Genomic DNA, 15657 nt, shown 5'->3' with positions numbered 1-15657 from the left:
TCTGTTTTTTCCATATGAATTAAAGAAATGCATTGTTTCAATTTTTATTATATCTGACAAATATATCTGCATTATAGCCACTCATATGAAGTCACTATAAATGTAGTTTTTATACAAATGTGTCAAAATTCTGTGTTCAATACTCTCCCCCAAGTTAAAAGCACTCATTAATTTCCTGCAGAATGACAAGAAGGTCACTGCCCTTAAAAGACAAGGTTAATGCCTCTCTCTCTCTCTCTCTCTCTCTCTCTCTCTCTCTCTCTCTCTCTCTCTCTCTCTCTGCTCCTAGGTGTCATTCGTCATGTTGGAGATGCGTTGAAGGACCATGCATCTAAATCTCGAGGGAAGATATGTACCATAGGTATCGCCCCCTGGGGAATTGTGGAAAACCAGGAGGACCTGATTGGAAGAGATGTAAGTCATGGGGAGTGCTCTATTATTTGACTTCTCCTAGTATCTATAATACATACCGGATGATACTTCTGAGTCCATCACTCAAAGTCAAACTTGTATTACGTATCATTACTTGGTTTCCTAACTATCTAGATGACTCCTTCATAATTCTCCCAACCAAGAAAAGTCAAATATAGGACCTGCTCTTCCTCTGTCCAAGCCACATGTTCTTGGCATGGCAATACCAACCCGCATTTATGCCAGGTTAACATCAGGCAACATGAACTGGCTGGCCCATCAGTATGATGCTCCACCAAAGCAGGACTCTCCCACTGCAAGGTGCTGGCTTTTGTATGTAGCATTAGCATGCTCATTTCCCAACTGAGAAAAGCCCGTAGGGAGTACCTTCGGTACAATACCATGACTTCCCTTGTTGGCCCCTCCTTTGCTAAATACTTGGCTATGATATATTTCCATCTTGCCTTAAAATGCCCTGGTCAAAAAATAGTGCCAGTCTCTGTTTTCTTATGCCCAGGGCCACACACTAACCAGAACTCTAGAGCAATTTTCCCCATTTTTTTCTAGGTCGTAATTTTATTTCTGTTTTTCCTCCCTGGAGAATCTCCTTATAAAACATAAGCAGATTTACCATGTTCCCAATGGCATTGCCCTCTATATAACTTCTCAAAAGTGCATCAACCAGAATTGATAAACTAATGAGCAGATGACTATAGTTTATTGCTCCAATAACTCTACAAGATTCTTATCATTATTCGGTACATTAGATCAATCCACTTTTCTTTAATCAAAGCCTGACAGAGAGTAAAACATTTATGCTAGTTTTTCATCAAGAGATCTGTTGGAACCAAAATAAGACACGAAAGACTGAGAACCAACTGGTTCAAAACTGATTCTTTTATTAGGAGACTGTGCAGTTCAATCTTATCATTCTCATACTATATAGACATTTCTTTCCTTTATTTTTTTTCTGCATTTATTTTTTTATTTATTTTATATAACCAAGTCCATTTAAATGAAAACAATCATTTATAGACAATATTTGGGAATTTGGGTGTCGTTCTTTCCAAACTACTTCCTGTTGTCATGGAGGATTCTAAGATGCAGAAATCATGGCTGTAGTCTGTAAGGCTGCTTGGTCCAGCTGTTTTGAATGTAGGACCACCTGGTACTCTGTTTCAGGTGGTCTGGCTTGATCAAACCACATTAGTCTGGAAGGAATCCACATTTTTTCATTGTCTGTGGAAACAAAAATAGAAATCCTTTTCCCCAGTAACTTGTCCTTGAACTTAAATTTTGGAGTCAAAGCATTTTTTTTATTTAATTTATTATTTTACATGTCGATCCCAATTCCCTCTCCCTCCCTCCTTCCCTCTTTCCCTCCCTCCTTCCCTCCTTCCCTCCCTTTTACCCTCTCTGCCCTCTCACATGCACCCTAACCACCCTCCCCTCCCATCCCCCCACCCCAATTCCACATGTAGGGGAATGCCATCCAGTTGGGGTCATGCAGATCTGACAGGTCATGTGAAGTAGGGACTAGGGCTTCTCTCCTGTTTCTAGATTAAGGCAGTTATCCCTCCATGGGGGATATGTTTGCAAAGTCCTTTTGTGCACCAGGGATACATCCTGGCTCCACTGTCTGAGGTCCCTTAGACTACTCAGTCCTTCTGGCTGAGACCCAAATTCAGGGGGGCCTGAGTTAGTCCCATTCTGGCTTCCCAGCTATCAGTCTGGTGTTCCTCCTTGTTCAGGTAAGCTGTCTCTATGTGTTTCTGCCACCTGGTCTTGTCCTCTTCATCTGCATCTGGGTTCTACTTCGACTCAGTGTTTATGTATGGGTGTTTGCTCCTGTTTCCAACAGGCATTAGTTGAGGGCTCCATGGATAAGTTAGTCGTTGATCTCACTATCCGGGAAGGGCATTTATGGTAGCCTTTCCACGGAAGCTCAAATTGTTAGTTGGCAGCAGTCTTGTAGTTCTCTGGACCTTTCTTTGTGTTCAATTTTATCTTCAAACCAATATTGGCTCCCTCTTTTATGTTCTCTCTCTCTCTCTCTCCTGCCATCACAGGCCCTTCTACAGCAAATGTTCAAATGGCTCAGAAATCATTTTAGAAGTTTCATGTGTCTCTATCATAAACATTATTATTTAACTGGGGTTGTGATTCTAGAACTTTCTCATTCACATAAACTATGAATAAGTGATAGCTGTGTATTTGTTTTCAAGACACAGTAACAAAATAACCTCATTGATCTAAGCATAGGCAGAGAATGCTGGCCTATCCTATGCCATGTTTATTGACCTTGTGAATGTCACAGAATGGCAGGAAGAAAGACTGCTGTTTTATTTCTCCCTTGTGAGTTGGTACACTCAGTACTGCTTCATTTTCCTGTTCTTATGACTTCTCCATCACATGCAAATAGGAATGTACACATGCCAGTAGAGCTGAGAGAGGTTTTCTGGTTTCCCAATTAAAATGGTCTTGGTGCTAGCCCAGAGGGTATGGAAAGGTACTCATATAACCATAAATTGTATGCATTCATCCTTCGCAATCCCAGAGATCTAATAAAAACAATCCACAACTCACAGAGAACTAGGGGAGCTGGAAGGAAAGTAAAATAAATAAATAAAGTGTGAAATCCAAAGTATGTGAGTAGAGCTTCCCAGCACTCATCTTGTTTTTTCATGAATAGCCCGGCTTCTTTCAGCAAATACCAAAGGCACTATAGCTCCCTTTAGTGTCACAACTGCTTTTAGGGTTATAAAGTCCATGCTGGGGGTCTGCAACATCCCAGACTGACTGTAACCTAAATGTGCTAGATATCCATCAAAGCATTAGTATTGCAACACAAAAGGAACCCAACCAGCATGTGCTGTCTAGATTGTGGACAGTGCAACAAATATCTGCCAAACTAATACTGAGGAATAAACAATCAAGGGAATGAAAGAACTCAATAATAATTATAAGACACTGGTGAAACATATTTAAGAAGACATTAAAAATGTAAAAGCTACTCAAGTTTGTGGATTATAGGAATTAATAGTCTTTAAATATACCTTCCACTCAATATAAGCACTATCCAAATGTCAATGACATTCTTCACAGAACTAGAAATAATGACCTTAATGTCTGTATGGAACCAGAGGACCCCAGATGGTCAAAGGGATACTGAGGGGATAAAAGCTGGAAGCATCACAAAATCTGATATCAAAATCTATCTTGGAGCAGCTGTGTCCTAGACACTGTAGCACTGGCAAAAGAAACAAGTGGCACAATGAATCTGAACAGGGATACCATGGATTCACATGTTGCCATTTTTATCAATGGAGAAATGGTGCTAAGAGTGCATATCCCTCAAACAAAGGATTCAAATTGGATCCTTATTTCTCACTCTCTGCTCGAGATGAAACCAGATGGGAAGGAAGATGAGGAAAAACTTGGAGTCATAGAGGAAGGGGAAACCATACCAGGTTATATTTTATAAAAAAAGAATCTAGTTTCAATAAAAGGGAAAAAATCATTGAAATGTTTGGAATCAGAGGCTTAATGATATGTGAGTCACTATAATTTGAAAAACAGGAAGGCTCTCAAGGCCCCCATAGGGGCTGTGGGTTTCTGCAGAAGGTCTGTAATGGCAGGAAACAAAAGCAAAACTTAACTAGTTTGGATAAAATTAAACTCAAAATCAAACTAAAAAACATGTCTAGAACATGAGAAGCAACAGGACGGATAGGCAACCTACAGAATGAGAGGAAATATGTGCTATTACTTCATTGACAAGGCAGTAATTGTTATGAGTAGGTTTTTCCCTCTGGCCTGAGCCCACTGCCGCACCAGCCCCAAATAATACACAGAGACGCTGTATTAAATATAAATGCTGTTGGCCAGTTACTTGTTTCTTATCGGCTAACTCTGTCTTAATTATTAACCCATTTCTATTATTCTAAGTACTTCGAGGTGGTCTTATCTTACCGGAAGGAGGGGCTGGCATTCTGCTCTCTGTCTTCCATCTTGGATCTCCTCCTTCCCCTTTCCTCTCCCCTCCTAGTATCCTAGTCCCACCTATCTTGCTTTCCTATTGGCCAACAGTGCTTTATTCATTAACTAATAAGAGAAACATATTTACAGAATGACATCTCCCATCAGGTAATAGCTAGAATACTTGGAAACTAAAAAAACTTAAGCAAATCATCTAACTTGAAAACAGGAAAATAATGTAGCTACTTAACATACTGAAACACTGAATAACATCAGGAAAATGTAAATCTTAACCACAGTAAAAACAGGTATTATAAAATAAATTTTAAAATCTGGCAAAGATATGCAGAAATGAAACTCATATACTGGTGATGGTAATATAGATTATCCCAACCATTATGGAGAACAATATAGAGGTTCCTTAAAAGCTAAAAATAAGTATATCAGAGGATCCAGGTATCTCACTTCTAGGTATGTATCCAAAGGAAGAAAAATCAGCACACCAAAGCCTACAGTACAGTTCACAACAAATAAGGAATTACTCTAGTTATCCAGCAACAAATGATCAAATATATACATACATATACATATATAGCTGATAAAATATACTATATGTATGATTAAATATTACTTGGTCATAAAGAAAAATGAGACCCTGTCATTTGAAGTAAAATGGAATTAATGACATCAGGTAAAATAAACAAGACACAGGAAATCAAGCACACCATGGTCTCTCTTATATGTAGAAGCTTTTAAAATGTTGATGTGAGAATGATCACCATAGATTAGGAAGAATGGGTAATTGAAAGGAAGGAAGTTGGATATGATCAGTCTATGCTATATGCACATAGAGAAATCAATGGTGAGCCCAACTAGTATTCATAATCAATTCGCATGATTCAATTGCATTTTTAAAAGTTATATAGTCAAAATTTGTTTTGTCAATGGAAATTAAAATGGCAGGTTGCACAGTGCACTGAAAAAAAAAATAATGGTCACCTAGTTTTTTTTAACAAATCTGTGACCAAGATTTATTGAACTTTGGCCACTCTGCTGCTTTCTTCTCCCAAAGCTGATGAACTGGGGGATGCATAGAATTTACTATGCTCTTTTGTTATAATGTTTTTGGCTATTATTTAGGACTCTGGTAAATATCTTAACTCATATAAATTAAACTTGAAAATATACTCAGTAGATAACTAAAACTCTTTACTGTCTTGAAAAAAATCTTGGCTTAGACAGATAATTATAAAAGTACCTCCAGTGTGAAGTCAGGAAAGAATTTCTAGCAAATTCCAATTCTCACTTAACACACTTTAAATTTATATTCCTTACTTTAGAAAACAACTTAGCCAGAATTGCAGGAGGTGACTGAAAAATTTCTGAAATCTTTATCTCTAACCAGACACAGATCCATGTTTTATTTTAACTTATTTTATTTTAAGGATGAACATTATGTTTGGCAGATTTTATGACATGTCTAATTATTAAAATGTTTCTATTCAATGTTTTACTTCAACAATTTACAAGTTTATCTTCTTTGATTTTTATGGCCTTTGAGAATTCTTATGAAAAGTGCCCTTTTAATGCTATCTTTGCAGTTTAAGCCAAGAACCACTAAAGTCCATAATGTAATTGATTACTGAATTGAATGTAGTAATCAACTCTATACATTTGTTGGTTATCTTGGAGGCAAGCCAAATATGACTTCATACCATGAATTCAAAAAGAAAAAGTCCCAACAGAGTCCCCAGCATGAGATCTCTTGGACTTCTATGACTGGGTTAGATAAGATGTACCCAGAAGATGTTAGTGGAAGGGTCACAGGCAAGGAAACATACCTGCATCTGTTAGTTGTATAGGATAGAGCCAAAGCTTGCTGAGGCTGGACCACACAGATTCTGGGCAAACTGCCAAGGCAACCATTAGGATCACTTCTGTCAGAAATAAGATTTTGGTGAAGGTAATGATGAATTTGGATTTGACCACATTTACTTTGAAGTTCCTTTGAGACATTTCCAGGAGACTTTCTGGCAAACTACTCAGTATGTGAGGTAAAAGCAGAAAGATTGGTCTATAAACTTAGATTTGGAGGTCATCTCAGATAGATGGCAAAAAGGCTACCCCAGTGGTTGGCATGACCATGAGAAGGTATACAGTGAGGAAAACAAGGACTAGTTCCTGAGGATCACCACAACTTAGTGGCCAAGCAGAGGGGGAAAAGCAAGCAAAGAGGACATATGAATGTCTGAGATGTAAAAACTGAAGAGTAAGTTATGGAGACCAGGGGAAGACTGTGCTTCAGAGAGGCAGAGCAAAGGGAGCCAAGTGCTAATGACAGACTGAGAATGATGGGGACCTGGAACTGTTATTGAGACATTGCTGGCATACTGACCAAAACTGATTTAGTAGAAAGACAAAAGGGCAAGCACAAATCATAAGAAGGGAAGCAGCAGAGATGGTACCACTGTTTCAGGGAACAGGGGAGGGATGGGGTTGTCTATGGAAGTCATGATGCAAGGCATTAAAGCAATGTATGTTATTGGTGCTTTGGCGAATAAGAAAAATAGATGGAGTAGTCCATGGGACTCTTCCTCAAGACAAGATGGATTTGAGTTTTATCACATATTGGTCATAGAAAGGGATTTATGGAAAGACATATGATAATCCTGTAAAAATTAACCTAGAAGGTTGATGAGATAATAGAGCCCAGATCTTAAGAAAAAGAAAAATAAAAAGTTGTGTCGAGACATTAAAAGGAGTTTAGCATGAAAGCTTGTTGTTATCAGTTATTATATTAACAGTTTTGTACTGCTTCCTAAGAATCATCAGATATGTAGGTTCTTGCATAAAAACTCATTTAATTCTCCACAGGGTGCTCATAAATAATTATCACTTATTATGGCCATTTTATTAATGCTAACCCTGATCAACAAAAGATTAAGTCAACTGGGGCTACAAAGATGGCTCAGTGGTTAAGGGAACTGGCGGCCATACTTCCAGAGGCTCAGGGTTGAATCCTAGCACCCATGTGGCAGCTCACGGCTATCTATAACTCTAGTGTCAAGGGATTTGTTACCCTCTTCTAGCATACATGGTACACAGACATATATGTAGGTAAAAGCAGATATACATAAAATAAAATAAGTAAAATCTCAAAACTTTTTTTCAAAAGGCGAGGTTAAGTCAATTTCCAGGTGTTCCATGATCAGTAAAGGCTGTGGCTGGGATTTAAAACAAGATTGCCAATACTATACCTTTACTGCTAAGCAATATTACACATAACAGCAATCATTGATTTCAGTGCATTATTCTTTAAGATTTGTGTCTCAGTTACTCTTTAGAGTGTATTGTGGTGGGGTTATATACCATAATCCCACTGTAAGTCATGAGTAATATAAATTGAAATGCATTTAATATGCTTAACCCAATGAACATTATAATTTAGGCCAGTGAGCTTTGACCTGCATGGGATACTTACATTAGCCTACAGTTGAGCCTATTTTGAAGTAAAGTATGAAATAGTTTAATGGCCATAGGCTACTGCAGAGTACCAAATCAACTCTTACCTTTCTAATCATATGCATACCTGAATGCAATGGTTTGCTGCCACTACAAAGCATCATGATGGAATATCACTAACCTAGAAAAACTTGGTAGTTGCTACTGAATAGCTATTGCTTTTTGTACCTTCATAAAGTTAAAAATGCACAGGTTTCAGCATTGCATATGGGGGATTTTTATCTCAATAAGGTGATTGCAACACTAGCTTTAATTTATATAGGGAGACACAAAAAACACAATTTCAAGAGTCACGATAAGCAACTAGCAAGAACAGAAGTCCAACAATCTTCCAAAGGGGAGGGGGATTTGTTCAGCAATATGAAGAGACTGGAGGATGCTGATCACCACCCAGAGAATACACAAAAACTGATCAAAAGCACAGGGCAGGAATTCTAGGCAACACAGAGGAATTATGCCTAGAGGCAAAAGGTACCAGCAGTCATAAAATTATTTACATCAACCAGTCCAGGAAAGAGGAGAAGGTATATTTTAAAGTCTCAAAGAAAGATAATAATAATAATACAGGATAATAATAATAATAATACAGGATAGTTTTATCTATGGATGCATAAAAATGACCTTCAACTTCATGGCTTAGGTAATAAAACGCTGGTTTCTCTGTTCCTGGGGAAAGAGTTTGTGAATGGCTTATCTAGAAAGCTCTGGATGCAGGTCTTGTGAGTCAATGATTAAATGGCAGCTGGGCAGCACTCTCGTCTGAAACCACTGTGCCCTCTTCACAGTGTGCTCACTAGCCTATTGCTGTATGTTGTTCCTGGTCATGTGTACTTCTTCGTAGACCCGTGAAACCATCTTCCCAACATGGCACCGGCTTTATCCAGAGTAAATTATCTGACAGAAAGAAAATGAAGGGAGACTCTTTTATGGTTACACACTATCAGTGTTTACTTTGTCCCTTAGAAGTGAGTCATTGCATCCAGCACAGACTAAGAGTTTCAAAGAACTTCTGAATACTGTTTTAATCCACCCCCTGTTAGGGTCACGGTGACTGCTGGTGAAAGGAACCCCTCTTCTGAGCCTTTTCTCACTGCCAGTGGTAAGTGGCACATGGCTCTCCTCAGGATGGGCCAAAAGGAGGTGAGTCCATCTGAGTGTACCAGGGCCACCGAACTCTCTGTGTGACACACACTGAGGGACACGTATTCAAGGGGATGCACCTGTGGCTTTTAGTGTGACTCCCACAGCTCAAGGATCTGTGTGCTCTTTGAAAATGAATCCTGGGTTGACTGGCTCCTGGTGTGGACTGCTGAGTCGATAGATAGCACCTGGGTTTCAGAGTAGCTGGCTTATACCCAAACTTAACAGCTACACTGACTGAACGTGAGATGTGCAGCCAGTACCTCACTGGCTGATGCCTCTATGACTGTGAAGGCCTGGGAAGCCTGACCTTTTTTCATTTTATTCTCTCAGTCCCAATGTTCCTTTATCTCTCAAACAAAGGTTGTTTCCCATTTCTCAGCAGTACCCCTTTTCCCTGGCAGTCACAGATGCCAGAATCCTTAGAGAATCTCAACACACCTTTCATCTCTCTCTCACCAAAGTACAAACCCATCTGGCCCCCTGCTGGTACCTTCCCTGATTTCCTAAAAGGCCATTTTAGATAGAGAGAAACAGTGTGCTCAGCTGTCTGAATGATCACAAAGCCAGTAACAAAAACACCCAGCAGCAAAGCCAACCACAGCATCCTCTACCAATTTAAAATGAGAGTTTTGCCTTTTCCTTCCTAATATGTGCTAGCTTATAGAGGAACTTCATATCTAGATGTGAATGAATGGTAGGACACATTTGGCCAAGACACCTCACATCTCAAAGCCTTATAGTTCCCTGGATAAAATAAAGGCAAAACATTACTCCGTGGGATCTTGTCCTCACAGAACATGGTACGCTAGACATGGTCAACGAATGCTTGTTTTCCTCTAGTCTAAATTAAAACTATGTTACTACTATGAGATGAGTCTTCCAGCCATCTCTCCCCAACCCTGCTGTTTATTTGGGGCATGTTAACACACAAACACTAAGACATGGACTTGGAACTGCAGAGGGCCTCTGATGGATAACACAAAAACCTAATTTATCCCAACTCAATTCTGTTAGGACAAGAAATGCTCAGGTAACCAAATCGCCATTGAACTATACAAAGCACTGCAAGCGGGATGAGATTGCAATGTGTGAGAAGGAATGTGGCCTTATTTATGTTAAGTCTTTGTTCTTCACTGACTCGAATTAGAAGTGTGCTTTCTAACATGGCTCCTACAGACTCTGTCTGGTGTTAGAGGAAAGAAGCTCCCAGAAGCTATAAGTCCAATACTTGACAGATAAGAAACCTTAGCGCATCTTGAAAATGTATTAGGAGACATTATCTTGACATATGATCATGTATGGTGATGGTCCTCAGGTACCATCATGTACGTCAGCATACTGCTATCATAGGTTGTATTTCCTCCACAAATTTTTGAATTAATAAGCAGTAACTTCAGATATCTGCCCCAGGTTACAAGGTAGTAGCTATAGAATCTAAACTACAGCCTCTAGATATTGATTTCCTATAAATACTCCTAAATTAGGCCATGACATGACTGAACATATATAGAAAAACTCCAGCAGCTATGGTAAAACAGCCCCCAATGCCTGATATAAGCCCATGTGAAGAATGCAAATGTAGCAGTCTATGACCAACACATAAAGGGCACTTCCTGATACTAATGCCTTGTATAAACACTTGCAAGATTGCACTCATCAGATGTGTTCTCTGTCTGAGCTAAGGTGTATACTGAGGCATGAACCACAATTCTATCAAACACCCAGTGCAGTACTAAATGGTATGCAATGGGAAAACAGGTAAAGATATATTCACTTACTCTTGAGGGACAAGGAAAAAAATCATTATGTACACGCACTGTGGCCAGTGATGGACAGAGAACAGAGAGGGTCTGGGGTTCACTTATTAGTAGACTTACCAGTATTGAAGAGTGATTAAAAAGCCTTTCATTCAACATTCCTCAATTCAGGTTATGATCTCAAGAATGAAATGTAAAAAATGATTTGGGTATCTGCCTTTTCAATTCTCCCTAGGAGGAGTACATGGCTTCTACTCTCTGATTTCTTGGGAGAGAAAGTGAACATCTTACCCCCATGGAAGTTATGGATCTTTATGACTTAACCCTCTCATAAAGTCCCACTGAGAAGAATCCATAGTCATCCAGTGCCCCATGAAACATCAATATCCTACCAATACAAACTTCCAAAGACAGTCATACTTTTGCTCTGTAAGCTCATTTGTATTCCTGTTATTAAAAAAAAGTATTTGTTCTATTTGGAAAACATACTAGAAAGATCAAGAAATATTTGTATATATTCAGACTATAATGCAAATAGAAAGAGACTGTGGACATGTTTATAATGAAGAATATTAACTGGATTTCATAGGCAAGTTAAACCAAAATATATTTCTCTGAGGTATTTGGAAATTATTTCCAAACTTTCAGTTAATCAACAAATAGTTCCATGCCATCAGCTTCTTAGATGCCTGGGGGATGTGAAAATTAAACATACTTGGCATATTTTGCCAACAGATGGTTGATTTTCTTCCTCTCCTTACATTGATTTACATCAACAATGAGTGATTTATTCCATATCATGTTTGGGTCTCTGGCTTACAGCTGGAAGTGTATAGTTGGTAGATAGAGCAGAGCTAGGTAAGGAGTCAGTACTGTTAGAAAGCTTGGTAGGGACTGGGCATTGTGCCTGGTACTTTGCACATGTCATCTAAACCAGTCCCTCTGAGGTCATTGTATTACCATTTCCTGTTTACACACTAAGAAACTTAGGTTTCAACAGCCATAGACAGAACTACAATTCCTTCCTTGATTTATGTTGTTGGGGATATTCTAGTACTCTGCAAAGATTCCTCCAAAGAAGAGAGAAATATGGGGGAATTTTACTCATTATGTTTTCAGATTTATACCCTCTATTGTGCAACAGATAACCTCTCTGCAAAAATTTGGCAACCTATAACTTGCTACACATGAGATCAAAAGAAAGGGGATTCAGATAATGAAGAAATCAAAATCTGCAGATCTGTAAGCACAACTAGGCTATATTTCACAAGAGAGGGTTACCACAACTAGGCTATATTTCAGAAGAGAGAGTTACCACATGCCCAAAGACTGAAGCACCAGTGAACTTAGGACTCAATAATGGTGGAAAGAGATGTGGTGGTCACTAGAAGGCAGTATAATTGCCTTTTATTTTGTGATCTGGTACTCAGCTGAGTTCACAGGAGTCTTCATTGCTTTTCTTTTCCCTCTTGAAATTTTTACTTTTACTAATAGTCTTTAAGTGGATTCAGAACTTAAAGTGGGGAGAGGGGAGATAGGTAGCACAAATAACTTTCACACATTGTTTAACACCCAAACTCCAGTGTCTCCTGCCTCTCACAGAGCTGCTGTGCCCTCTGTACCCCCTAGGCATTTAGTCCTCAGGACCTGCCACTGAAAATCAGCACTGTTACTAATGCATTTCCCTTTGCCCAGTATGCAGTGCCGAGGCACTTTCAGAACAGGGGAAGTTCTTTCTGCTAAGCCCCCAAGCATTAATATTTATCAGCATGCACTCCCCTGTAGGATGAATGTTTTATGATCAAATATGAGTGGCAACAAATGGAAATTTCAGCCACAAGCCACCCAGTCTTCCAGTGCTGCAGCATACAGGACAGGCTTCCCAGCACAGGCGCCACTAGAAGAGTCCTACTCATTGTTCTGGACAAGGCAGCAATTGACTACTGCCCATGGGGTCATTCAAGGCAATAATCAAGGTTATCAGCTTTTGAAATCAACGAAGAGCAACTAAAATGAAACTGGGCATTAGCATTATATTAATCCTATGTCTAAGAACTAGAATACATATAACAGGACTGAAGACCATTTCAAAAGCTCAGAATCATAGACACATTTTAAATTTAAATCAGATCAGTTCCCTAACAATTCTGAAAAGAAGAGATCCATTGCCTTCCCAGGTTTGAACAAAAGCATGCCTGTCTCAGGTTTGCCTATTCATTCCGTTTATTGAGTACATTTCATCTTCCGGGAACATTACACTGTAGGTCTGGAATCAGGATCAAGGTCTAAAAATGACTTACATGAACTCTTCACTATTGAAAACTGCCCTCACTAAATCACTCTGTAATGCCTTTAACACATGACTCAATCTTACTCCAGCATCACATGCTGAGTTATTACATGCCGGAAGAAGCAAATGCATCTCATCTGTATAATTAATGGATGCACTGTACAAAGGCACAAAAGTAACAGCCCAGTAGCATCTATTACTGTCCTGTCAATTTCAATGATTTTTGTGAAGAAGTAACCATGCTGGGACTGTGTAACAGTGAGCTTATTGAACAGCCTCTTTTCTTCCTTTCCTGGTGAAGCTCTAACCTAGATATTTTAGCAATAGTTTGCCAATACAATTTATGCCCAACTTGCTCTAAGCAGCATGGGAAAAAATCAGGCCTGGATGCAAATTCCAATTATTTGTCTAAACTTTTGGATAACTCACCTATTTCTTCACCTTCCCATCTATAAAATAAACATAATGTATCAGATAGGATTGTAACACAGAATACAGATCCTATATAAAGAGGAACAGGTCGAGATAGATATGGCTTTTGATAGTAAAAATGTCAAAGGCTGTGCTGAAATTGCTCTATTTTACAGAGTGCAATTCATTACGAAACTAAAATAAAAACAGGAGAGATGGGGAACAGAACAGAGATAAACTTTTTAGGCCTGATTCATTTTCATCTCATGAGATGGTAATTTTATAGTCAAGCTCTTTTGTATTTAAGGACTGTTATTAAGAATATTGTTGATTTTAAACAAGTTTCTGGTTGCTAAGTGAGACTGAACAACAAAACTGTCCCTTTCCCCAGCTCCTGACCCGCATTCTCCAGAATATGAACTTCTATAGTACCTATTAAACCATGGACATGAAAGAAGAAAGGAAGAAAGAAACATATCACTTAAATTTTAAAATGATGTTTGGCTCAGTAACAAGATATCCATTTTGAATGAAACAGTTGTCAGTATATAACTCTTTAACACAGCGAAGGCACTAACTGTAGATCTGGTAAGAAACACTTCTTGCAGGATATTCTTCTTTCAAATGGGATGTTACCAATAATCTTCCTTCTACTCTAACTCCAGAAAGAGTGTGTCATCTGTGCTTTCATTCAATCTCTCTCATCCTCTGTTGCACATCTTTTCTCCTCTCTGACTTTGGCTTCATTTTGCTGCCTCTAGGTAGTCCGGCCATACCAGACCATGTCCAACCCCATGAGCAAGCTCACCGTTCTCAATAGCATGCATTCCCACTTCATCCTTGCTGACAATGGGACCACAGGAAAATATGGAGCAGAGGTGAAACTCCGCAGACAACTGGAAAAGCACATTTCACTCCAGAAGATAAACACAAGTAAGCAAGCCACTCTTTCCACTACCATGCCTCCTAGAAAACACACTAAGTAATTAAGCATCCTATGTGGTGATGATATGGAAATTCAAGGAAGCTGTATGGAAGGATGATGTACCAGCCATCCTTCTTCCTTAGTCAGTGAACTGAATGAAGGAATCTATCCAGGGGAACATCATAGAAGCATGAGAACATTAACATAACTAATGGGCTCAAGCTCAGTTTTTTCACACATCCAAAAGTCAGCCCCATCTGAGGTTTAGGAATGCAGATAAGCTTTCTCTCAAACTTTTCCTACATCCTTTGCACAGTACCCCAGAGAAGAAAGCCACTCCAGAGAAATGGCTGCTATTTATTAAGCCTTTTTTGTTTGTTTGTTTGTTTTTGTGCCTAAAAAAGCAAAACAAATCAGGCTTTGATCTCATCACAGAGGAATCTCAAGGGAGTTGGATGTGCTTCTAAACTAAAGCATGCTGGTCAGACATGTTGCTCAAATTCTACCACTGTTTCTGTATTTATGTGGATACACATTCACTGTCTCCAGCTACGCATTCGCTGTATTGTATTTGAACACTTGTTTATGCCACATGGTATATATCTGACAGCTACAATCATTTCTCCCAAGGACTTGTGAGCTCTGTACTGAAGTTGTCATATAAATGTTTGGCAGTAAAATGAAAGGATGCTCCCCTGGTCATCTACTAAGTGTCCTCTCAGAATAAAATTCTTTTCACAAAGTGACATGTAAGTTCAGACTGTATAATTGTCTATACCATGGAAGCTTGGATAAAGTTTATTACAATTCTAAAGCCAGTAATCCCAAAAAATACTAGATTCTCTTTGGCTACTTTTCAAATGTTCAGTGCCATGTGATTCAACTGGTCCAAATCCCATCTTCACTGCCTTTGCCCCAGAAATATTTTCCCTCCTACAGCCACCTTCCCCACAGAGCTGGGATGTCAGGCCCTCTGGCCTCGACTTCTCTTCCTAGGCACTCCTCTCTCTGTGCCCCTCCTGCTAACTTAGCCAAGCTTCATACTCTCATTCTATTCAGAGTAAAATCTTGAATAGTAAATTTGGCTCATCTGACATGAGAATTATGTTAGGAAACTCCTTTTTTGACCTTTGGCAGCTGTAGCTTGTGGGGGAAGGGTGCAATAAAAACACCCAAAAAAATTAACTGATTCAAAAGCTGGAAGAGACCATTGTCATCAG

The 15657-nt window shown here is 39.1% G+C and overlaps 1 protein-coding gene across 15 annotated transcripts in view; it reads left to right on the top strand.

Annotated features, from left to right (window-relative positions):
- Trpm3 (transient receptor potential cation channel subfamily M member 3) overlaps positions 1-15657 on the top strand; it is a 484509-nt gene that overhangs the window by 251600 nt on the left and 217252 nt on the right. For all 15 annotated transcript variants that reach the window (XM_051200144.1, XM_051200151.1, XM_051200140.1 and 12 more), the window contains exons 5-6: positions 290-414; positions 14274-14445. In XM_051200144.1, coding sequence (XP_051056101.1) covers positions 290-414; positions 14274-14445 — 297 coding nt within the window. The remainder of the gene's footprint in view (positions 1-289; positions 415-14273; positions 14446-15657) is intronic.

Source organism: Phodopus roborovskii, unplaced genomic scaffold, assembly GCF_943737965.1.
Source record: "Phodopus roborovskii unplaced genomic scaffold, PHOROB, whole genome shotgun sequence".
NCBI lineage: Eukaryota > Metazoa > Chordata > Mammalia > Rodentia > Cricetidae > Phodopus > Phodopus roborovskii.
The sequence above is the reverse complement of the archived record's forward strand: the minus strand, read 5'-3'. Positions and strand labels throughout refer to the sequence as shown.